At 43.2% G+C, this 25,055-nt stretch overlaps 1 protein-coding gene across 1 annotated transcript in view; it reads left to right on the forward strand.

Moving 5' to 3' along the window:
• LOC121190436 (peripheral-type benzodiazepine receptor-associated protein 1) overlaps positions 1–21,779 on the forward strand; it is a 59,016-nt gene extending 37,237 nt beyond the window's left edge. The window contains 20 exon segments of the mRNA XM_041051159.1: positions 612–792; positions 1,670–1,759; positions 2,205–2,410; positions 4,117–4,223; positions 4,318–4,427; positions 4,517–5,392; positions 7,022–7,173; positions 7,337–7,528; positions 7,530–7,817; positions 7,925–8,311; positions 8,714–8,869; positions 10,689–10,788; positions 12,643–12,785; positions 13,039–13,207; positions 14,106–14,174; positions 14,889–14,942; positions 15,787–15,902; positions 15,992–16,063; positions 16,526–16,645; positions 17,220–21,779. Of these exon segments, the coding sequence (XP_040907093.1) occupies positions 612–792; positions 1,670–1,759; positions 2,205–2,410; positions 4,117–4,223; positions 4,318–4,427; positions 4,517–5,392; positions 7,022–7,173; positions 7,337–7,528; positions 7,530–7,817; positions 7,925–8,311; positions 8,714–8,869; positions 10,689–10,788; positions 12,643–12,785; positions 13,039–13,207; positions 14,106–14,174; positions 14,889–14,942; positions 15,787–15,902; positions 15,992–16,063; positions 16,526–16,645; positions 17,220–17,558 (3,927 nt within the window). The 3' untranslated portion in view covers positions 17,559–21,779.
• The last annotated feature ends 3,276 nt before the right edge of the window (positions 21,780–25,055 follow it).

A 25,055-nucleotide genomic window follows, 5' to 3' on the forward strand; every position in this document is an offset into this window, starting at 1 on the left:
GTGTTTGAAGCCTCACATGTTTCAGTGACAGTTTATATTGTCTGTCTCGCAGAAACCTAACCTCAGATTGTAATACTTTATTTCGTAATACATTCCTTATGTAACCAGCAGTGTATTTACTGTATGTCTGCAGTATTGTGTTGTTCCATTTTTTTCCACCCACCAAAATAATCCTATCTGTGTAAGATCCGATGTGTTTTGAAGTGTCAGACACATGTGAACGTTAATGATAAAAAAGGTTTTCCATAGTTACCAAGAACATTGCTGTATAGAGATAAAAGATTTCTGCATTATACTGACAGTTCATAGAGGAGGTAACTTTCTCAGTCTCACAGGGTTAGATCCCTCCAAGTGACTGATGCATTACAGTAAAGCAGTTGTGATTCTGTTAAAGGAGGAATTCACCTTAAAACACATGTTCCTCCTGTACACAGAAGAAATGTAAATCATAGCACTTCATCACACAGTTACCACTGAAATGTTGTGACCATAACAAACTGATGATATCCCACATTATAGTGTGGAAATGTGGATTTTCCCCCTTTAAAGTCATATTCCACAGCGTTTTTACTGTATATCTGTTCTCCGTGTTTGTTACGCCTCGTGTGTAGTCAAAGGTGCGAGAGCTGGAGGAGAAATGTCGTAGCCAGAGCGAACAGTTTGGCTTGCTGTCCCAAGAGCTGGAGAAGTTCCGACTGCAGGCCTCGAAGGTGGACCTGGCCGGCTCTAGCCTCCTCAACAATCCCAGCCTCTCGGTTCTGACCAACGGGGTGGGCCTGACTACAGAGCGAGGTGAGCCACACCACTACGGACGTGTATTCACACCCAAGAACGCAACTTATAAAGATGAGAGAATAGTAGTTGTTGAGTTCTTTAGGCAATCATACATACTTTACTGCTGGTAGATGGACTTCAGAGGATCCTTAGTGATTTTTCTTATGATAGAAAGGGCATTTAACAACCAGGTGAAAGGACCACACTGCTTTGGTTCATTTATAATATGAGCAATGCATATTAGCAAAATGCTAATAAAGTCACTGCCTTTCTCCATCTTGTTTCAAGATAAACTTCTTGTTAAATCATTGTCTAACCAAATTTCAGCTTTCACAGTATACGTGTTAGTGTTCAGTTCCAAAGGAAACCTTGGTGGAATGTCACTAAAAGAGGAACTGAGTCCTGACAAAAAGCTTGGCTTTAAAATTAATGACTGAAACACAGCCCAAGAGCATCAGTCCATTCATGGACAAAATGCCATCAAAAGCGTCCAAATCCTTTTTTTTAAACTGTCCCATTGGGGATGTGTCTTTTCAGGTTTTAGTGTTTCTGTGTTATTGATAGGGATTTTTTTTTTATTATTGACTTTGTAGTTTCCTTCTAAATAATAAAGACACATGAAACGATGCCTACAATTATCTTTATGCCAGTGCATTTCCTTATTATATCAGTAAAACTAATTTGGCCTAACAGCTTACATTTCACCTGTGTGCGTCTCATCTTAGCTGCTTCTTCAAAGGCTGTAAATTTGTTGCACGGGCATTTTAAACGATGTCACCAAACAAGAAAGAGCCTTAAACATAACAGCTCCACAAATCTAGTCCAGATCTTTCCTACTGTGTGTATCCCACAAATGTATCCAACCTCTTTCTCCTACACTGTTCATGTGTTTTAGACTGCCCTGGTGGCTCATGGGATATGGTGTCTCTGGGTGAGATAGCCTTCTGGAGTCTCGAGGGAGGTGACACTCTCTCCTGCCCTGAGGGTAATGATCCGCTCGGTACGCTCTCTGTCTCTGTTACCCATAGTCTGTGCTGGGCACCGTCACAAAAGCACGGCATGTTCTAACCTATCATCTCACCCACACCGTCACAGTCCAACACCGTAACAGAGCTTGTCTGTGATATTCACCATCACATGAGGGTCAGAAAATGTCTGTGGACCATGGAACCAGTTAAGCCCCTTAACAGGGCTGGTGTGACACACGTTGCCACAAGGTAGTGTGACCTCTGACCTCAGACAGATGGAGGCAGGATTTTTCCCCCACTGTTTAATCAGCCAGGTTCAACCTTGAGCCTCCTGCATGTCAACCAGCGACCTCACCCACCTAGCTGCTCAAGGACTCAACCAGGTTAACCAGTGAGAGGGCTGGAGGTGTCTGTTAAAGTCATGGATTACGTATTATCCTCTTCTTCTCGCTCTTCTGCTAGATGTGGCCGCTGCACTGCGGATGGGGGCCACCCCCCACGCTGCAGGGCTGTCAAGGGTGGAGCGCTCGCCTGTCACCAAGCATCGAGAGCTGCCCACCATCAGTGTCAGCAAGTCAGGCTCTTCCTCCAGCAAGTCAGAGACCACACACCTCACCCCCAAGTCTGACACCCACCTCAGTCCGCACAAATCCAGCCCAACACATGAGGTACAGTTATGAGAGTGTACAGTGCATTACTCATTTCAGAATTTCATGCTTTCATGTTTTTTTTTGTTTGTTTCTTTGTTTTTATTTTGCTTTATTCATTATTTGTCAAGGGCGTAACACACGTTAATTAAAATTGAGATTAGATTTGGGTTTAGCCAAACGGCTTTCAGCTGCTGTCCCTGAACAGGCTGATGTTATACATTACAAGAAAGAAAGGAGAAACCACATAATACACAAGCAGCATTTTTAGCTTTTAGTGAAAACTCTGAATTCACTTAGCATAGCTTGAAATGACATTTTTGAAACCCTTACTAATACTGCCACTAGGTTTGAAAGCTGCCAGAACCTCTCAACATGTGAGTCTCAGTGGTTTTCTTTTGACCCACATTTGATGGGATGGTTAGTGTTAAAGTCCTGTTTGTAGGTTTGTGAAAATGCTCCTTTGGTCTCTTGATGTTCATCCTGGTTTTGTCATCGTGCAGGACGACTGCCTGCAACATTTCTGCTTTCTTTGTCTCCACATGGGCAGGCAGATCGCTCATCAAGATTACAGAGACAGCTATGCACGAGCACATTGATTGTGTGGATTTAATGGATTAAAAAGCCCTCCTTAACCTTTCTGTCTGTCATCTCACGCGAGTACAGACTATAGCTAAATACGCTGGAGCTCCCTCTGCTCATACATAAGAGAAATAATTTGGATGTGCTGCCATGATTTAGTATTTTTGTTGTGTAATGTTTCCTCAGAGTCTGTCTCTGGTCTTCACTGGTCTTTTCATCTCGTCACTCATCTGCCCACAGTTCAATAAAGCTCATATTTAGTGAAATAATCCACTGGCCACTGTGGATTATGAAGGTTATACAGTAGTAGTTGTCAGTGATTATCCTTAAACAGGTTTTCCCAGGGAGCTATAAATATACAATCTCTCCTATTGTATTGTGTGTGGTCAGTATGAATGGAAACCCAACTCGACATCAGGTATCAAGGTGATTCTACCATCAGCAGTGGCTCAAAAACAATATTAATCACCATGTAATAATAATATTGTATTTTCATGTGTGCGGTCATTTATGGGTTAGGCTAATACCTCTGTATTTACAATAGATACATTTTCCAGTACTTATGTCAGATTTTTCTTCCCACCTGTGATAGAATAAAAACTGGGGGAAAAAATCCTTTACGGTAAAACATAAAGATTTCCTTTGCAGTCATTTCCAAGCAGTCATGGCCTTTACATCATGGATTTTCAAAATAACAGTTTTCATATGTGTAAAAAGCACACTCATCTAATGCCAGGTTTAACAGTACAAGTATTCCCTCCCAGAGGCAGGTTTCAGTGTTGAGAAATATGGAAATAAGTTGACCTTTAGAAAACTCCCTCTGGTGTAAGTGGGGTTGATAAAAATATTTTAAACATCTCTGGAGAAAATATTTAAAGCAGCCTCCAAAATGATCACAAGGTTGAATCAACACTTTCCTTTAACCCTATAAACCTTCATTGTTTATTCAAGTCATTTCACAACAATTCCTCAGCTTCTACAAAATTCTGACAAAATTCCAAGTCAATCAATATGTCCCATCACTGCTTTATGATGTGTGGATTTACCATGTTGAAAGAATAAAATGTTTTCAGTCATTAATGCAGGCAGTTGTAGAATTGCCATAAAGGTCCTAGTGATTCACACTGTGTTCATGGTGTTCTCAGGTGGACACTGCCAGTGAAGTAGAGGAGCTTGACATTGACGTGGCCCCGGCACCTTACACAGCCAGCAGAGGAGCAGCGAAGCTTCAGGTTTTCATTGCAAGATATAGGTAAATGTTACAGTAAGGCAGCAGTTAGCTCACTACACCAGCAGTCTGCTAATATGTGATGAAAATAACTTCCTGGCAAATTCACTTTCAACAGCTATAACCCTTATGATGGCCCCAACGACAACCCTGAGGTGGAACTACCACTTACTGCTGGAGAATACATCTATGTCTATGGAGACATGGATGATGATGGCTTCTATGAAGGTACGTCCAGAGTGTCATTTGTTGTGTCTGCATTTTCGTGTTCCTGTCTGTATGTGGTAGTTTCAGTATTTGACTGTGGTTCCTTTCAGGTGAGCTGATGGACGGACGGAGAGGGCTGGTCCCCTCTAACTTTGTGGAACGTGTATCAGACGACGACGTCATGAGCACTCACCATCCAGAGACAGGGGACATGTCCCATAACTCCCTGCTAGACAGCAGCCTGCACAGTGCCAGCCACCAGCATCACCTCCACATGGGCGTCAGCGCCTCAGAAAGGACAGAGGCCCCCGCTGCCTCTGGCCCTGCCTCAGCCCCCTCAGATTCAGCATCGGCCTTGGCTGTCCCAGCCCCCCTCACCAACGGCCTGGACTTGGATTTGGAGGAGGTGGGAGTGGACATTGTGCCTTACCCACGTAAGCTCACCCTCATCAAGCAGCTTGCCAAGAGCATCATCATTGGCTGGGACCCTCCGTTGGTGCCGGCTGGGTGGGGCAATGTGTGGAGCTATAATGTGTACGTGGACCAGGAGCTGCGGTTCAATGTGCCCTTCGGTGCCCAGACCAAAGCAGTGCTGGAGCGGCTAGACATCAACCTCAAGGCCTACCGTGTGTCAGTGCAGAGCCTGACGGAGAAGGGCCTCTCAGACCAGCTGCGCTGCAGCATGCTGGTCGGTCGGGACGTTTGTGTGGCGCCCACGCAGCTGCGTGTGGAGAGGATCACCGCCACGTCTGCCAACCTGACCTGGCTGCCCAGCAACAGTAACTATGTGCACATTGTGTCCTTGAACGAGGAGGAGTGTGAGCTGGTGAAGGCTGGCTGCTACTCGCTGTGCCTCAATAACCTCTTGCCCAGCCTGCAGTACACAGTCAAAGTGGAGGCACGGCCACATCGCACACCATGGGAGTTACCTGTGGAGCGACGTGAACACAGAAGCGCCACAATCACCTTCACCACACTGATGGCAGGTCAGGATTTAGTGTTTTCTCTAATATCCGATGCTGCTCTCTGAAAGTGTCATTCTAACTACACTTGTACAATTTCCCCATTCCAAATTCAATCAAACATGTAAGTTGGATAAATATAGGTACAGAGCATGTAAAGCTCAGTCAGGCTCAAATGTTTGATCCAGATCAAGGATTTTGGACACCTTTTGTAAATAGTAATTGCAGTGTGATGCTGTAACTCTGTGAAAATGGCTGATGCTATTAGGTAATTCATATTTTACCCACACAGCACATGAGTGTGGCAGTCTGGATTATTAGTGTAGGATTTGTGATTCAACCATTTTTATAAAAAAGAACAGTATAGATTAAATATATATGTTCAGTATCAAAACTAGCTGTGTGTGTGTGTGTGTGTGTGTGTGTGTGTGTGTGTGTGTGTGTGTGTGTGTGTGTGTGTGTGTGTGTGTGTGTGTGTGTGTGTGTGTGTGTGTGTAAGAAAGAAACCTGAGATCTTACCAAACCTTTGTGTAGATAACATGATGAGTAATATAGCTGAGGGATTTTTGATTCTAACTAAGCACATGTGACTGTTGTGTTAGTGACTGACATGTGACACACAGTAGGGATTGTTGAGGCAATTCCATCCTCAGTTAATGTCAGGGACTTGTCTGGTAGGTGACCCCTCCCATAGACAGACAGTTCCCAGAGTCCACTGCTGCTTCCGTCCAGCTCTTCACATATTATCACTGGATTTTTTTGGGCAGCGGTTCTTGAATTAGATCAGCAGATATCAGAGCTGCGTGGTAACCTGATGTGCTGTATCTTGCAGAGCATATTAACAGGCCATGTATTCTGTTTGGCTGATTCAGGATGATTCTCTACCTCCTACGCAAAGTCATCAGTTTATTCATGAGAGCTGCTTTTGTGAGCTGCTCTGAATCGTATTTCCTTTATTAAGTAACCAAAGCACATGGGCACAGAACGCATTGCTTGTAAGGGGAAGGAAAGTAGATGACTTAATTACTCATGTTGTCACCCTGTACTGCATCTACTCATCAAGTGCTGCTGATGACAAGACTGTTATTGTGGCTTTTTTGCTGTTTCCTTATCTTGAAGTACACGTTTCCCATTTGCTTGATAGTTTTCTGTTCTGCCCACAAAGCACTGCTCACAAGTGCTGCACACGCTCAGAGAATCTGGATTCCATGTAAATGGCATCTCAGTGCGAGGTTTTGGTGTCACTGATGTTTCGTTGAGTTGTTAATCCTGAACCTCATTTGATGTCCCTTTGTGCCATTCTACTTCTCCCAGTCAACAAAAGTTTATTAGGCCTGTGAGATACATATTTATGATCGGTGTCATATTAGATGTAAGTTGTATTTCTCTAAATGATCATTCAAATTTGCTTAAGTTTCATGCCCACACTCTGGGAACCCAGGTATATGGTTTCTAAATTTCTTACTGTCCTTGTAGAGTGTAGAGACAGTAACGTACGTGGTAAAATCTCATACCCTTTGTGATAATTAGTTCTTATCCCAAGCACTGTATTTTCAATATGAGCAATTCCCTTGATCCTGTATTAAAATAAAATCGTGCTTCTCTGTATTTTGCCTGCCACTGGCTGTGGTGGGATGCTGTTAATCCCCGTAGGTCCCCCTGATGCTCCTCTGGATGTACAGCTGGAGCACGGCCCCTCTCCAGGGATTGCCCTCATCAGCTGGCTGCCTGTTACTATAGATGCTGCTGGGACCTCCAATGGAGTCCGTGTCACTGGATACACTATATACGCTGACAAGAAAAAGGTAAGAGCTTCCTTTTTTTTTTTTTTTTATTTGTTCCATCCGCTTTCATCCAACACTGTGCTGCTGTTAGAATTCAAGTTAAATCTGTCTGCCTGTGGCTTTTATTGTGTGACATGAAAGTTTTACATATTTTACATGTGTAGCTGTTGTTCTCCAATCCAAGGTGCTGGAGGTGTCTTCCCCAACAGCCGGCAGTGCCCTGCTGGGCCCTTCTCAGATCCAGTCCCTGCAGGCAGCTCAGGAGCTCACTGTCCGCACCATGTCCGCCCACGGGGAGTCCTGTGACTCCCTGCCAGTCAATGTGCCCTCCAAGCTGGCTGCCATCATGGCAGGCCCAGCTGTCACCCCCCCCACTTGTGCCACCCCCTCTACCCTGCGCCCCAGTAGGCCCCAGTAACCTGCCCTCACCGCCGTCCTACATGAACTCTGCTGCCAAAGTCTCCGTTCTGCCCAGCACTTTGCCATCAGACACACACAACACTGGCCTCGCAGTGGAGGCTGCTGCCAACCGTCCTCATGCTCTCCACTCTGAAGATCTTCTCTCATCTGCCTCATATGTGAAGGCCTGGGCCAACCCCTCATCTGCTGCTGCCTTGGCCGTGTGTGAGGCCACATTACCAGTAGCCCCCACCATTACTCCAGTGGTAATCCTCTCTCCAACATCCTCCTACATATAAGAGACCACAATTTTTTTTTTCAAGGAAAATAAACTTGATTAAACCGTACCACATTGTCTCTTTCTCATCTGCAGGTTAATGTGACCTCCCCCACCACCTCAGCACCCCAACCATCTCCCGTTGCAGCACCAGCGCCTGCACAAGCACCAGTCGTGGCAGCAGCAGCAGTGTTGGAGCAGCGCAGAGACACTGACAGCCCTGGAACGATACGTCCTTTCCCATCCATCACGGAGTTCATCGAGGATCCTTGTGCCAAGCTCGGAACCCCTGAGCGCATCCCTACCCCACCCAAAGCCCCCATCACAGACCTCCTTAACCCTCAGGACATTAACCTCCTCCGTCCCCCCAGCACTTCACCGCTGGAGTCGGAGGTAGAGGAGGAGCAAGAGAATACCCGCCTGGTGTCCATCGAAGAGTTTTTGAGACAGGACCAAGAGCCAGCGTACTGCAGGGGGCAGCAGGTCAGCCCCGTTCTTTGACACAGTTGACTCCTCAGTACAGAAATAAATGTAGAATGAGTCTGATCACGGCTGAGAGCTGGACTGAAAGTGGGAAGATCTTTTTGTCTGTAGAGGTGTTGTTTAATTCACCCGCAAACATTTGTGCAATTAATTTAGTAAGCTTCATGCTGCGGTGGTGCAGGTCATATATCAGATAGATGTAGTCTACATATGAAGTTGCTGATGTTTTCTGGAGCCTTGAATAGTTTGTACATTTGAATTGGCAACATGTCATCACTGAACTTACAGATTTGTGGTTTTGCTCATTAAATAATGTCAGTGACAAGTGAGAATTTAAAACTTAAGGCGAAATAAATTCACAGTGGATGGTTTGATTCAAAGTGTTGACATATCTTTTCACAGGGTTATGGCAGAGGGCTCGTGGAGCCTCCCAGCGACTACCATGCAGACAACAGCCGATCAGACCTGTCTGACATCCTGGAGGAGGAGGAGGAGGACCTCTACTCTGACCACCTTGGAGAAACACAGGCCAGGGGATACGCAGTTGGAGCTAACAGGGTATAAGAATGAGTGCACTATATGTTCTGCTTTTTGCCTGAAAAATGCTTCTTTCAGTTTGTCTTGCATAATTAAGTTCTCACTTCTGGCTTTGTTTATGCTGTCATATTCCTAAGAATGTTTGATTGTTTTTGTTTCTTCTTCTTTCTTTTCTCTTTCCTTTGCATGGCCGGGTTGTCATCTGTTTTGTCTGCGCGTCTCTTTTTTTTACTCTGATATTCCATTCCCCTTCACCAACCCACTCTTGCTTGCTTTGACCTGTGGCCCTCGTAGTCATGCAAGTTGGAGCCTCCAGACAGTGATGAGGAGGTTCTTGAGAGGATCCTCAAGTTGCCCCCTCAGATCTGTCACGGCAAGCAGCTGTTCAGCATTCCTGAGGTGACAGAAGAGGAGGACAGTGGTCAAGAAGAGCCTTTAACCCACCACAATCAGCCTCGGCCCAGGCCCGGCCACCTTCACCCCAGGGACTCAGAACGTCTCCATCATGTCCCCCAGCATAATCAACATCACACCAACCCACAATCACATGTTCCCTCTCACCATCATCACTACAACAGGGATCCCAGATCCCTAACCAAAGAGCCTTTACTCAGACACGGACCCTCGCAGGTCAAGCCTAAGACACAGCACAGGGTGCACTACGCAGACACAGTGGACACCATCAGTTATCCTGAAGAAGAGGACATGAGTTTATACGAGGGTCCCACCAGCAGGCGGGTCTCAGCCCGCTGTCCTCCCCAGCCAACCCCCAACAGCAGAGAGAGAGTACTGCTCAGAGGGCTAGGGGACCGCCTTAGGAGGGAGGCCATGCTGAGGAGTCAGATGGCTGCCGCCGCGGCAGCCAACCTCAGCCATGGCCCAACCCCGCCAAGACCCTACCCGGTCAGCAAAACAGTACGGACTCTGAAGTCACCTGTTGGTCGTGGGGTGGAGATCGACGTGGAGTACGGCACAGATGATAACGAGGAGCCCGTGGAGTACGGTCCTGGGGAGGTGGTGGTGGAGCAGATGAGCGCTGAGTGGTGGGTGGAGGGGGCTCAGATGGAACACTGCAGGCCTCCTCTCCGCCGAGGGCTGAAGGCTGATCTGCTGGTAAATTTTGCTGCAAGCCAGCCGCAGTGGGTGTGTTGTCCCAGCCCGCTTCTCTTCCCTGTAGCAGTGTGGATCTAATCTTTAGAGGAGATCACTTAACTCCACCGCTCACTAGACACCAACTTACTTTTCCATCATCATCATCACTGCAGTGGACAGAGGGAGGTCAGGAAGCCTTGATTTACAAAAGCAAGCACTCTGCAGCTATAGTGTATTATTCCATAATGTTATGCCAAACATATAAACCAGTTTATCATCACCATCTGGCTTCAGACTTCTTTATAAGCATAACTGAATCTGCTCTCTCTCTGTCTGACTGTGCTAATTCCTGTTGCTGTCACACTCTCCAACCTTGGAAACCCCTCAGCTCTTGTCTTGAACTAGTCAGTTGTGCTTTGACCTGCATTAGCTCACAGTGGATGTGCTTTGACGTGTGTCTGCGTCTGCTAAGATTACCACCATGTAAAAAAGGAACATGTTTATGTTGAAACAGTAGAATGTTGGAAACCCTGTTTTTTTTTTTTTTACTTCATGAGGTTTCGATCTCTATTACAACTCAGTGAATTATCATTACATGAAGCATAGATTATTAAATATTGTTCTGAAAAATGAACAGCTGCATTTACTGTTCATTTTTTCGTGAACCTCTTCCTCTCTCCTCAAGTAGTCCCTGTGTTTCTGTGGAAGACGGTTTTCTTATTGACTTGTGTTTCTGTTTGCTGAGCAGGAGCCCAACCAGATCCCACCAGCTGAGGCAGGTCCATCGTGGGGAGGCCAGCCTGAGCCCTCTTCTAAGCCAATGTGCTCACAGGCCAGGCAACTCAAAGGTCAGTGACTGTTTCCTCTTGTGTCTTCCTGTTTCCTGTGTCTATTTATTTGGTTCAAATATGCAGTGGAAAGGTACGAGGCGTTGCTGACACACCTGTGCGTTCTGTTGGCAGGCCTCCCCCTCTCTCACATGATGGTAGTCAGATTAGCACCTTGTGTAGGAAGGGGTGGGGTGGGGGTGGGTCAGAGAGGAGGAGGTGCTGTAGCTGCAGTGGAGAAGTGGGAGAGAGCCCGCTAAGCTGAGAACCGGCTTAACCCAAAGTGGCTTGTCATGGCAGGAGGAAGTGACAGACATTAAAATAGTAACCTTGATTAGCAAGCAAAGAAACAGACTGCAGTGTTTCTCTCTCTCCCTCCACACCTTCCCTCACTCACCCCTTCTCTTCTCATTTATCTTTAAGGCACATGACACATACTGCACACTCATTTCATAAACATCTCTGGTGTATGTGTGGGTGCACTTGACTACCCACACAAATGCATAAGTGTACACGTGCACGGAGTTAGAGGAAGGGAGCAGGGAGAAGTTCTGTCCTATCTACTAGAAAATCAATGAGGATGTGAAAGTGTTCAAGTTGTCTGCCCATGACTCCTGCCGCAGATGGGCTGATTCTCCATAATGAGATAGAGGGCATGTCTCTTCAGTGCAGCTTAAAGTCTCACTACAGCTCTTCAAATTTGTCTCGCTGTCAACTAGGCTACAGTTCTAATGTCTTTAGTCACAGTGGTGTCATGCCTCACGTCTGCTCTCCTGTAGACAGTGCTGCAAGCCAAATTTAAAGGTTGCTTTGCATGACCTGTGACATGGAATGTATTCAAAACACCTTCCATAATATTAGCATTATTCTTTTATGTTAGCTTGAGGGTGTGTTGTCAGTAAACATCCTCAGATATAAATCAGAGAGTGAGCCAAACGCTGTTTCTCCCGTCGCTCGGTTGCTGCAGATCATGAACGAGTGCACGTTTCTCAAACGGCTCACACAGCTTAGGATCAGTGGTTTAGCTTGATTACCTCTTTTAAGGACATGCCTGTGCTGGGCTAACTCTGTTCATAGCAGCGCTACAGTGGGTGGGGGAGGGGCCAGCTGGCTACACTTTTTTGCAGAACTCATTGCAAGCCATGCATGGCTTCTTTGCAAAGGGTCCGTGGTAATAGAAATAACTGATAATGCTGAATTGCGTTTAGGTTCACAAAAGCATAAGAACAACCAGATAGTAGAGACAATGAATTGCATGAAAACAATAGTTTATGTAACATAATGAATTAATTAGTTTAATTAATTTTTTGGTCTATAAAATGTCAGAGTTGTGAAAAATTCCTGTTATAATTTCCAACTGCCGAGTTAAACATCTTTCAATTTCTTATTTTGTCCAACCAGCCGTCCAGAATGCATAAATATTCTGTTTACCAACCAAGAAGTGCATCAGATCATCACATTTGAGAAGCTGGACCCAGTGGACCTTTGGCATTTTTGCTTAAATAAATGACTGTAATGATTATTGTGATTGTCAAAACAGTTGCTGATTAATTTGCTGTCAGTTTAGTTGATGGACTAATCATTACGGCTCTAAATAGAATTGAAATATAATCATGTATTATTTTTTTAATGAAATAAGAATATCAAGTTCAACTTCTTTGATACACTTTCAAGAAAGTAACTGATTGAGTATGGCAGATAACCAACACTGTCAACTTCTCTAATCAAAAGGAAATGTGTGTTAAGCTGTTTCCCTGTGGAGATCAATAAAGTTTTTCTGATTCTGATTCTGAATGCTCAGATCTAAGTCAACTGAACACTGTAGGCATCTTTTAATTATCTCAGTCCTAAGTGTGTCTGTGCCTGTGTCTGCAGGTGGTGTTGATTCATCAAAGATGAAAGGAGACAGTGACATACGCATCTTTGTGGCCCTCTTCCCTTATGATCCCGCCACCATGTCACCCAATCCTGATGCCGCTGAGGAGGAGCTGCCCTTCAGTGAAGGACAGATCATCAAAGTATGTCCCTCACTGCTCACACAACACTGGAGTAACGCTGTCAGTCATGCAGGTTTCCCATTCATAGCAGCCGTGATAAGCTAACATTCACAGGTAAAATATGCTGGTTGTAATGAGACGTTAAATGTGTGCAGTGATCTTCTCATGAGTCTGAACCACAAGGCATTAATTCAAAGGTTGCACGCAGCCAGCAATATTAGAGGTGTGTCTGAGAGATTGTTGTGATTGATGTATTTTACACTCTTTTCCTCAGGTTTACGGAGATAAAGACGCAGACGGGTTCTACCAAGGGGAGTCGGGTGGTCGTCTGGGCTACGTGCCGTGTAACATGGTGTCTGAGATCCAGGTGGAGGATGAGGAGACCCGGCAGCAGCTACTGCAGCAGGGCTTCTTGTCCACAGCGGCCTCCATGGAGAAGATAGGTACGTAACACAGTCAGTCAAAGATTTACATCGACCAGAACACGCGCGTGTTGGCAGATTTCTGACAAAATGGTGCGTCAGTTGTTTTACATAATTATGCCGTCTGCTGTTAAATGTGACCTGTTACACTTGAAAATGAGTATATTTGGACATTCTTTACCATACTGTAGGTACAGAGTTTAATGTTTTATTCATAATATCACCCCTGTTCATGTTTAAGTGGGAAGTGAAAATAGCAGCACATGTGCAGAAGAATCCACTGCTGTGAATTATGGAGGTATTTTCTTTGGTGTATTTTTGCCTGCAGACCATTAGAGGAAATCCTCAAATTAAAAATGAAAGCTTTTTTTCCAGACAAGAGGACGTGAAGTAAAAACTCCCTCTTGTCTGTGACCATTTGGCTCAACAGGAGGAACAAAGAAAGTTCAGCTAATTAAAATGGAACCTGAAATGTTCCCCATGGCTTTGTTTTCTGTCTTTTTTATGGTTTCTTGTTCACTGTGTTGCTATTAAGAAAATCATAACCATCGACGTACTCTCAGTCACTGACTGCGTTTTCATGCAGGTGTTTAAAGAATAAAGTTAATTCAAAGTGTTTGCCTGTGGTGAGTGGTAGCGAGTCACCCTGTAAAATCGAGCAGACACTTTGCTTCTGTTTCCTGCTTTCTACCCAGAGTGGTATTTGCAGATGGTTTAACCTTTTCACTTCCACTTGTTCTCACTGCTGTGTCTGCTGCTCGCCGGTTGTCATTTTTAAATTGCTCTTCACTTGGCTTTTCATTGTCTACTCTGTCTGGTCTGCTTCTCTCAAATATTACACCTCTTTGTTTCTTTTTGGTTTCATTTTTTGTTTGTTTGTTTGTTTGTTTTTGGTTTTCCTTTCTAAAACTCCATAAAGGCACTCGCACACATGCACAGCTTCCACGTCGCCCCGTTCCACCGCCGAAACCGAGACGATCCAAGAAAGGTGTGTCTCACTGCAGATTGCGGCTTCCCGCCTCCCTCCTTTCTTCTCCTCTCTGGTTTTCTGGTTTGCTTGTCTCTCTGTCTCTTTGACTTTAGCTTTTGCTCTTTCAGTTGCTGCTTCTCACTCAGGGGGAGGGTGGAGATTTCTAGGTCAGCTGCTGTAGTAATGAAATCAGCTTCTCAGCATTATGGGCAGATATTACCACCATGCATAGTCTCCTCTACACTAGTTTCCTATTCTGTAATTAAAACCTAGTGTTACACTTTCTGTCCTAGTGTTAATAAGTTATTCAGAGTAACTTCATCTTTCCACAGGTTAACTTCTTATGATGTTGATTTTGTCAGTAACACCAGTGCAGCAGCTTCACAGCTGTTAAACTGCACGTACACGAGTACTGAGTCACTGTGGTCAGCGTTCATTGGACATTCATGTAATACGCTGCAGACGTGGCAGCAGAATGTGGCAGTATGCCCCTTATTAAGTGATAATCTCACAGAATGGTATTCTGCCAGGATTCTGCTCCTCTGTCCCAAAAGCATTACATGATCACCTAAACCTAAAAATCATTGTCGAGGCATCCATCCCCTCTGATTGTCCGTCTGTGACTGTGAGACACACTGTAACTTAACACTTTGGCTTTTGAGGTTTAATCTGCGTCTCCTTTCCTTCTGCGATTGTGCTTATGCTCTTGTCCCCTCACCTCATCTCTTCCAGTGGAGTCTGCGACACTCTGGGAGGAGAGCGTAGACTCCTCCAGCCAAGGGCAAGGTTTGTAGTTAGCCCTTTGACCTTCTTCCTCTCTGTTTGCACCTTGCATGATCAGAATGGCCTTTTCGGTGTCCACTGGAGGTCAGCATGCGTTCAGTTGATATTTTATGTGTTCAAATGCCATTTTGTGAGCTTTTTCTTCTTGGTTTTAAACATGAGGACTGTTTTCTAGCTGCTGATAACATCAGGACTCACCTTCATCCATCCTCATTAAGGACTGTTTGAATTTTTCGGGGAATACTGAAGAATTTGGAGCTTTGTAAACATCCTCAATAAAGGACAGAATGTTAAAATTGCACCTTTATTGGGATGGAAATGATTCAAATAGAATATAGAATATTATTTCTGTGAGTAACATAAATTCAGGTACTGATGTCTTATGCTTTTTAAGCTCTTCGTTAGCCACCAGTTATAAATGTTCAGCAGTCCCTTCTCCTAACTCCTCTTCTCATTTCACAGTTCAAGTGGCATCATTGAATCATCAAATAATTTCATTTGTCCTCACTTTCACTAACAGTGCTGGAAAGAGTTGGACACACTCTTCATCTAATCGCAAGTGTTTGCTCCAACTGATGTTTAAAAACAGCAGCACAGCTCAAGCTGCTACAACCGTTGTAAAAGAAATGAAAGAGCCAACTCTGCTAATCTCTCGTGGTCTTTATTTTTTTGTGTTCGACTGCGGTGGTGTGACTTTTCCTCAGCTTAGCATGACGCTGAGTGGATCGGACATGCAGACACCGTGAGCTGCATGCTGATGAGCTGATTGGGATTGCGGAGACGTCTCACTCCTCTAATGATCAGGACGTCAGGCTCAATTGTTTCCCCTTCTCTGTTTGACTGACAGATCCCAGCCAGACTGTTGCTACGGCAGCTGCGGGGAACCTGGCCCCCGGAGCTCGCAGGATGGTCGCCATCTTCGATTATGACCCACGAGAAAGCTCCCCCAACACTGACATAGAGGTCAGGCTTCCTCATACATGATGTTTTTATTCAGGTTTTTATTAAAGTAGTAGTTTTGTTGATTATCTGTCTGTTATGGCTCCGTTCAGGCTGAGCTGACCTTCAGTGCAGGAGACATCATACATGTGTTCGGTGACATGGATGAAGATGGCTTCTTCTACGTGAGTGTTGACATGCCTCAAGAATTTAACGTGATCTTTTTTTTCTCTTTTTATCTTTTATTAGTATTTGTAGTAAGTCTTTTGTACTTCACTTCCTAAAAAATCCTGTAAATCTCATATTTCCATATTTAGAGATCAGACTTTACTGATTATATCAAAGAATATAGTGTTATATTTAATATATGTGCACCATACAGTAATAATACAATACTATGACACATGTGGGTATGTGCATGTAATAGAAATTGAAAATACTGTTACAGAATATATATAGTATTGTTATATAGTGGTGTAAGTAAAGTAATGTGTGTTGAGGATGTTCTCAGCAGCTGTGAAACATCTCAGAAACTGAATATGAAATAAATTAAATTTCACTCATCTGTCAGACACAGATGTAAATATTTATAGAGTTTAGCTTCAGGTGAGTTACAGCCTTGTCTTTGTGTGTAATTTATCTTCCAGGGAGACCTGAATGGACACAGAGGCTTAGTTCCCTCCAACTTCCTGCAGGCCTTACCAGACGACGCTCCAGCTGAACTTCTCCCCGCTCAGCCTGCACCAGAGCCCAAGAAAGAATCACAGGTAGCTCTGCTTTTCTGTCTGTTTAGCATGTGGTCTCCTGACCCACGGTCACATTATGTACCATGTTCACAAATCAGTGACATCAATGACACTTCTTTTTTTAAACTTCATTTTTCATCACTTGCAAGTATTTCCAGGCAACTGCATTCTGTCATTTTCTGTTCAGAGTGTTTAATTCTGTCCTGTCGCATTTCTTCTGCCCCTCTGTTTCCTGCATGGCCTTGTGCAGAAGCAGAAACGAACTGTACACTTTGAGACGTGATCGTAAGTGTTTTCAGACAGAACTATGGCCGCTCAGTGATCAATGCTAGTGTCCCCTGTTCTCTCCCTGTTTTATGTCCACTTCCCTCCACCTTTCACTGTAGTTCTACACTGTTCCTATAGGATCCTACACCTGCACCTGGATTTAGTTTATTGAAACACAGGTCAAAAGCTGAGAGAGCCTCCTCCTTTGTGTGTGTCCTGTCCCAGTGTTTTTGTTTCTGTAGGATCATTTTAAACATAACTAAGCTTTAGATGTTGTTTAATAAAAATCCCACAGACTCATTATAAAAAGCTTATTTTCCTCCTGAAGGATTCTGGGACGTCCTCTACAGACCTAAGAGATCCCGGATGCTCAACAACAGAGGAGTCTTTGCACACCCAAACAGAGCCTCCTTTCCTTGACCCTACAGAGCACACAGACCTACTGCCCCAACCACCACCCACAGCAAGCCCCACGTCAGACCTGGACCCTGCTCCAGGTCCAGCTGTTGCTCCAGCTGCAGTGGAGGCCTGCTGCTCCCATCCAGCCCCCCTTCCAGCAGACAGCCCGACTCAGAGGGACTGCTCTTCACAAGGCAAGAAGAAGAAAGGCTTTTTCTCCAAAGGCAAGAAGCTGTTCAAAAAGCTGGGATCCAGCAAGAAAGAATGAGAGTCAGGACATCTGACTCAGGATACGCTCGAGCACTTTTTCTATCTTCACTGTTAGTCTCGGTTGGTAGTTGGTGCGGTTAGTGGCTATCAGATCTAATAACTGATGGTTTAACCGTTAGTAATTATACATTTGCCTTAGAGCACTGCTAGACCAGCTGTTAAATATAGAGTCCTTTCAAACATCAACATACAGCTTACAGCATGTAGAGGTGCATGTTGACGTGTGCAAACTCACAAACATACTCTCTAGAAACTTCCCAGTTATCGAAGCATTTGCAGATTTTCCACTCATTAGAGGCTTTAATGCTTGATATGGATCAGACTTATGTAGAACAGTCTGATACAGAACAGCAGCTCCAGACTTCAGCCCAACTCAGACACAGCTAATTAATATCAGCTTTAAAGCTCATGTACTGGTGCCACTTTATTTATCTGAAGCAAATGAATAGAAGCTGCAGTCTGTCTCCTCTGTGTGACTATAAAGAATGCACTATCCATCCTGAATGGATGTATTTTAGATATGTCTGCTAGTTCCTCACGTGTGTTTCTTGTCTTTAAGAGTATTTATACAGTACTTTGTACAGAACATGTTATTTATTTGTATTTGACTCTTTCCCTGATCATCACCACATCGCATGAAGTGGCATCAGGGCAGAAGGTCAGTCCTGAAAAGCTGTCAGAGACAGTGATGATCTACGTCCATATGTGTAGTTTAGGTCTAATTTATTTGGGGGTCGTGACTGTTTGTTGAAGTGAAACATACTGTTAATGTAAAGAATGTGGAGGGTTGCCCTTCTTCGGTGTGTGTGTGATGAAGTTGCCCAGTCCATTGGTGAGACTGAAAACAGATGCCTTTCTCAGACGTTTCCACAGGAACTCTTGATGTTTGTGACCCCAGTCACAACTGGCCTAAATGTTGTATACTACGTGTTTTCTGTGTGTGCGTGTGTGTGTGTGTGTGTGTGTGTGTGTACTTGTATGACTGTGTGAAGACTGGTTTAAGTTTTAAACCATCAAAGTGAGGATGTTTTGGGAAAGTGAGGACATTTTGGCCGGTCCTCACTTTCTGACAAACCTTGGTTTTAGGGTTCAGGTTAAAGTTGGGTTGAGGTGTAACCTAGTAGGGTTAGGCATTCAGATGTGATGGTTAAGGTTAGGGTACATGCGTGTGTGTGTGTGTCTGTGTGTGAGAGAGTGAGTGAGAGAGATCGAGAGATCAGCAACATTTGCAGAAGGTGAAAGAAGGCTGCTCTGTTAGCTTAAAGGGCTGCTACTAATGATTGTTATAAGATTATTATTAGTTATTGTCTTGGTTAGTCAGTTTATATTTTCGGTCTATAAAACATCAAAAAGAGTGAAAAATGTCCATCACAGTTTCCTACAGCCGAGGATGAAGTCATCACATGTCTTGTTTTGTCCGTTAACTCTGTCTCAGTTGACTAATCCAGAGGTTTTCAAAGTCTGACACTGTGGGCCACCACATGCGGCTGTGCCCCACCAACACCCCCGCCCTGCCCTGAAATGGAAAATTTTTATTTTGTCTGTTTGTCCACAGGTCAAATATCTGTACATGAATAGACAGAGGAGAGAGTGCTCCATGTCGATGGGACGTTCTGAGCCTTAAATCTGTCAAAACAATACAGAAAAAAAAAACTATTGAGCGACAAGAGAAAAGTTAATACTAATGGATTTTGTCTCCTGTTATTAGTCTTTGTTTTGCTTCTCTGTGGGGGATAATCATGCTCTTAAGTTTTGGAGCTTCAGGTCCCATCATTGGATGGGACTGTGCCCCCATCAGAGAAAAATAAAAAGCCCCTGTCACCCGCCGCCATGTTACCATGACGTTTTTTTTTTTTTTTACAGCTCTCCCACAGGCCTCTGAGGAGGCACCGCTCACAGTTTGAAAACCTCTGGACTGATTGATTGATTAATCAACTAATTGTTTCAGATCTAGAAAATTGATTCTAGAGTGACTGAATATCCAGATTAGAGTGAAGCTAGAGTTAGCGATTATATTTAAAGTGAACAGTCTTCAGTCATGGCACTGGTGGTTTGTGGCACTACTATATTCTGTGTATATCTTTTCTTTAGCCTCCATGTTTGGTGTATAATGAAGTTCAACTTGCGGTGTTTGATATTGGGTCAGACAGGCTCAACATCTTTATCAGCCCATGCAGTGTAGTGCTGGTAGTTAGCATCATAACGTCATAGACTGTTTGGTTAAAGCTAATTAATAACACTTTAGCAATATAGCGTATTGTGTGTTACAATACTAGAACAAACACAGGACCATGCTGTACCTTTAAATGCTTTGTGACAGCTTTCTTTAAGTGAAGACGTGGTGTAAATATTCAGTTTGGATGTGAGTGTGTGGACCAGGCCTTAGTACATTCACATGCGGTGATCGTTCACTGAGTCTGATGGGGTCTTTCCTCTGTGTGACACAGGGCTGTTGGGTAACTTCTCAGGTTTTTACTTGTCGTTTCTTATTCACGCTGAGCCACCTAGTTGACTCCGGCTGTCAAAAACTGCAGAATATGCCAAAATCTTAGGTGCTTTGCCTGTTACCATAGCTACGAGAGACCAGGCATCCAGCAGCGCGGGGGACAGGTCGGGGGTTGAAGCGTGGAGGTTTGTTTTTGATCTGATTTCATTCAAGTTGTTGAAGTTCCCCACACAGGTAGACGGAGTCACACCTGATGACACAAGTTGGAGGCAATTTTTTTTTTTTTTTTTTGCTTTAATGTCGTGAATGTTTTAACTGTTTGTCAGTGTAATATAAAGGGAGCATGATGATGCCAAGAATAAAAAGGAGGGCAGTTTGACAAAGACACTTTAGATGTGACCTGGCCCAGATAGAGGCTGTACTGTATATTCAGTTTTTGTTTTGTTTTTTAATGTTTTTCTTATTTTGTTTTAAAGGGGGGAGTGGATGCTCAAAAGTTGCCGAAATGTACAGCGAAATATTTATACTGATCTTGTATTTGACGGCCTTTAATGCACAAGTATTCCTCTACCTGCTGTGTAGTGAGTAGGCGGCTCCACTGTTGACTGAATAGGACCTAGACCCACGTAGGTAGTATCTTAGCTCAGCTGATCATATTTAGCCTTACAAGAAGACCTTGTTTAGTCTTAATATGTTGTTTACAGGATGTTTATTGACTGCATGCATACCAATGTTAAACCCATGTTCGGCCTTATTTATGTTACTGTCATATTTCAGTTTTTCTAGGCTGACTTATCTACAATATCTGAGTTGTAGATGGTCGATGCAGTGGAAAAGAAGCTGTAGGAGCTTTCTGTATATAATGAACAGTGTTGGGACTTGTGGTATATTTTCATACAGCACGGGAAACTTTTTTTTTCTTTTTTTTTGTCTTTCCTGACCTACATTCATTGTTTGAGACCGGTGTAAGATTGACCTTTTTATATAATACTGTTTTTATTATCCTTTTGGAAGCTCATCTGTAAATATTTTTGTTAATATTGTTTTTCAGTTTTTGTTTTTGTTTTTTTTTGTTTTTTTCTTTTGCATGTCCAGACAGTGTTGATGGAGGAACAGTAACTAAAGGTGTAGTACACAGAGGACTTGTTGACTTGAAATTGTGATGGTTTCTTTCAATATGGATCTTTTTACAGGAATAAAGTATGTATATTTTCACAGAAAATGACTGAGTCTAAAACAAGACACTTGTTCATTTTCATCTTTATTTCATATCATGCAGGTGAAATGTCACATGTACACCATCATCTCTGTTTTCTTTTACAGGACAGTTGAGACAGATAAAGTAGAAAATGGAGGAAAGAGCTGCAAGCTTTGCTCTGCACCACACACCGCCCATGTGAAGTGACTGAGGGCAACACTCTGGGTAATGTGTGGCCTAGCGAGACAAAGCAGCTTCCTCTTTTCTGATTTCCTGTGTGGGCGCCATGCTGGGCCTCTCCTCTCCCTGAAGCCAACAGTACACTCATCCATAAAGTAGGAAACACTACACTGTGGCAAGGAGTTTAGTAGTGCTTTCTACTTTATGGATGACTGCACTGTACATCCACCGCTCTTCTTCCGTCTTCTGTCTTCTATCCCACTTCTCTCTTCTTCTTCTGCACCTGTGTGCGCGTCTGCAGCTGCACACACATACACACCAGCCCCCGCCCAGACACACGCTTGTGCACCAAACTGAAACCTCTCAGCCCAATGCACACCCAGCGCTCAAACAGCCTTTGCTTCTGTCAAACCAGAAAATGCACACTTCCTGATTTGACTTGAAACATTTGCATCTAGAGTTTTTTTTTCACAAAACTTGTTCAAATTGGAGTGAGGCCTGTTAACGTTTTTTTGTACAGAACAAAATAATCTGTCTCAAATTGTCCCCACAGTGTAGTTTTTTTTTTTTGAGGTAAAATTCAGATCTAAAGCGCCAGAGGAAGCGCTATCTTGAGGAAGCCATTTTGGCAGGCATGAGTAAGCTTTTCTGTCTGAGCAGTAACTTGTTACATTCAAAAGTCACGTAAAAATTAGTCCAAGAATAACTGCAGACGTTTGTTTACAGTTCAGAATTCAACTGGAGCGAATGCAGAGATCCAGTAGAAACATTTAACAGTTAAACAATAATTATAATAATGTTACAGTTACAAAAAACTTTGAGTTTTCAGTTTTAGGTACAATGTTTTTTCATCGAAATTCTAAATGAAATTCTGAATAAAGGTCATTTGACCAGATGTTAGATTTAAAAACAAAAATGCAGTTAATGAAGAAAAAGCTGTAACACAGCTAATCTTTCATTATCTGACGCATAAAATACAATCAGTCATTTTTACCATGTCGTCACAAATAATTCTTGCATCAAGCAGACAACGCCTTCCATCATACTTTACCTCAACCTGCAATTTTTTTCTCTGTTTTAAGTGAAGATTGTCCGGCAGCCTCACAGGTGTCTTCTGTCAGTCCGGGGAGCGGATGAAGAAGAAGAAGAAGAAGCTGTCTCCTTTTGAACCCTCCACAACCACGTGATGTAACCACAGGAAGAGGTCTAACAGTCACAGCCGCTCTCTTTCTCTTCTTCCGTCTCTACTCTCTGCTTTCTGCAGGCGCTTTTTTAAAAATGCCGACGGCAGCTCTGAAGATTTTCCTCCAGAAGACTCCACGTTATGATACTGACACTAACTACCTGGGAAACAAAAACCCTCCACATTTAAGATTTTTTTTTTTAGAATCAACTACAAACACTAGAACATCCTGGACGTTGCTTTTGATCATTTCATTTTTCTTAATCAACTTTTAAATCAGATTCTTTTAAAGCTTAGGCTCAGTTTCTCCGTATGACGCCATGATGCTGTGCTGCAGGCACATCGGCATTTATACTCATGTAGACCTGCTGTGGCTTCATGCAGTTTTGTGCAGAGCACTGTGCAATGTGAGGTTGGCTAACAGGCCCAGAATGAAGTGGAGACAGATTACAGCACAGTGGGAGCTTATCTGTATGTGGCTGTGTGTTTTCCATTTGTATTTCACATTAAGCTCAGTTTATCAACAGTTTCATGATGTGTATGTGTGTGTGTGTGTGTGTGTGTGTGTGTGTATATATAATATAAATGAGGTGCACATCCTGAGATCACCTGTATCTTCTCAGAGCAGCCTCTTCAGTCTATGCGTATTCATGCTCGTACAGGAATATTTCCTGTGTGAAGATGGTTTCACTGATTATCTGTCATTTACTAGAAATATTCAAATCTTCCAAGTGTTATTACTGTTAAATGGGTTAAACATGAGTAGTAAGTATTGGTTTCTTTTGACTGAAGCAAAAAGTTCATCACCTCTGACAACGTAAGAGCGATGCAGGTCTGTTCAGAGTGAAACCACTTTATCTCAGATAAGTTGTAAAACACCACGCAGCATCATTAAAGGGCAGGTGCACTTTTTCTTTTTTTTGGATCTTCATGCAGCTCTCATATGCTCACATGTACACTGAAAGTGTTATTGGTAGCTGTAGCTATTCTTCCCGTCCATACTGGCCACAAAGAGAGTCCTAAAGCAGTTTCAGTGTAAGTGATGAGTGACTGCGTTCTCTTGTTCAAAAGGCAACATGTTGGTCTCTATGACTACCTGCATTTTAGTTTTCAAAAGTGAAAGGCTACAGGTTTCAATTCCCCATAAATGTAAATGTCCAACTGTAAGCATGTGGTTTCTCATAATGCTAACCTGGAGGGGAGTCTGGTAAGTCCCCAGATATCAAGGCAACAGACTGTGAATGATGAAGTAAAGCTGCACTGATGATGTTCAGTAATATGGAAACATCAGCATGTGAGTGTCAGAGACAGCCCTAGGTTTTACAGAGATCACTAATATGTAGGTAACGGGCAGTGGTGGAAAGTAGCTTAGTATATTTACTCAAGTACTGTACGTAAATAAGTTTGAAGTACTCGTACTTCACTGGAGCGTTTCCATTTTACAGTGCTCTGCTTTGTGTTTCCACTCTGCCACGTTTCAGAGGGAAATACTGAACTTTTTGCTCCACTTTTTGTTTCTGGAGCTTTAGTTTCCATTTTACAAATTAATATTTTACATACATTATGAGTCTACCTATAAAAAGAGTGCCTGAACTACACAACAGTACAGTATTTAAATGATCATCAGATGTCAATGCATCAGTAATTCAAATCTAATAGTATGTTACATAATAGTACAACACACAGCTCATTTTTATGCATGAGTATATTTACTTTTTATACTTTTTATACCGTTACTTAAGTGAAGGATCTGAATACTTCTCCCACCACAGAGTTTAAAGACTCAGCCTTTTATAAGCCTAACTAACTAATTAACCAACCAACCAACCAACCAACCAGAGAACCAACTTTTTTTTCCAATCAACACAGTGACTAGTTCATTTTCTGCTGCTCTGGTAGTTTAATAGTCGACTCTAGCTCAGTGAAAGTGTCACACGGCAGCTGTGAGCAGTTCTGTGTGCACTGTGACAGAGACGTTTGGTTTCCTTTTGTGGCAAACAACTGTAACACACATCAGTAATAATGAAGCTTAAATTTTCTTTTCTTCTTTAAGCTCCTAACAAGTCTTTTAGTTTTACAAACAGGATGCTCATACACAGTGCACTAAAGGAAGGAGTGGATGAAGTGACACTGCTGGTAACGGCAGCACCCAGCTCTCCCTAGTTAGTGTTTATGAGCAATATATACAGGTAGACACTGAATATATACTTTATAATATATTATAATAAGCTGTTTAGTAATGTCAACAAACTATAACACGTGTAAACAGCTATGAATGACAAAATATTAAAACACACACAGTTGTAATAATTTAAAGTCGTCACAGGAGAAGCTATAATTGTTAACAAATACTGTACATGAATGAAAATGTTCTTTTATGTGTTTACAGCTACATTACAGTGTATTATAACTGACTAATTAAATGTTTCTGAACAGCCTATAAATGCTAAATTCAGGAAAAAAAGGTCCTGAATGATTATTTCTCTTT

This window comes from Toxotes jaculatrix, chromosome 12, assembly GCF_017976425.1.
Source record: "Toxotes jaculatrix isolate fToxJac2 chromosome 12, fToxJac2.pri, whole genome shotgun sequence".
NCBI classification, from domain to species: Eukaryota; Metazoa; Chordata; class Actinopteri; family Toxotidae; genus Toxotes; species Toxotes jaculatrix.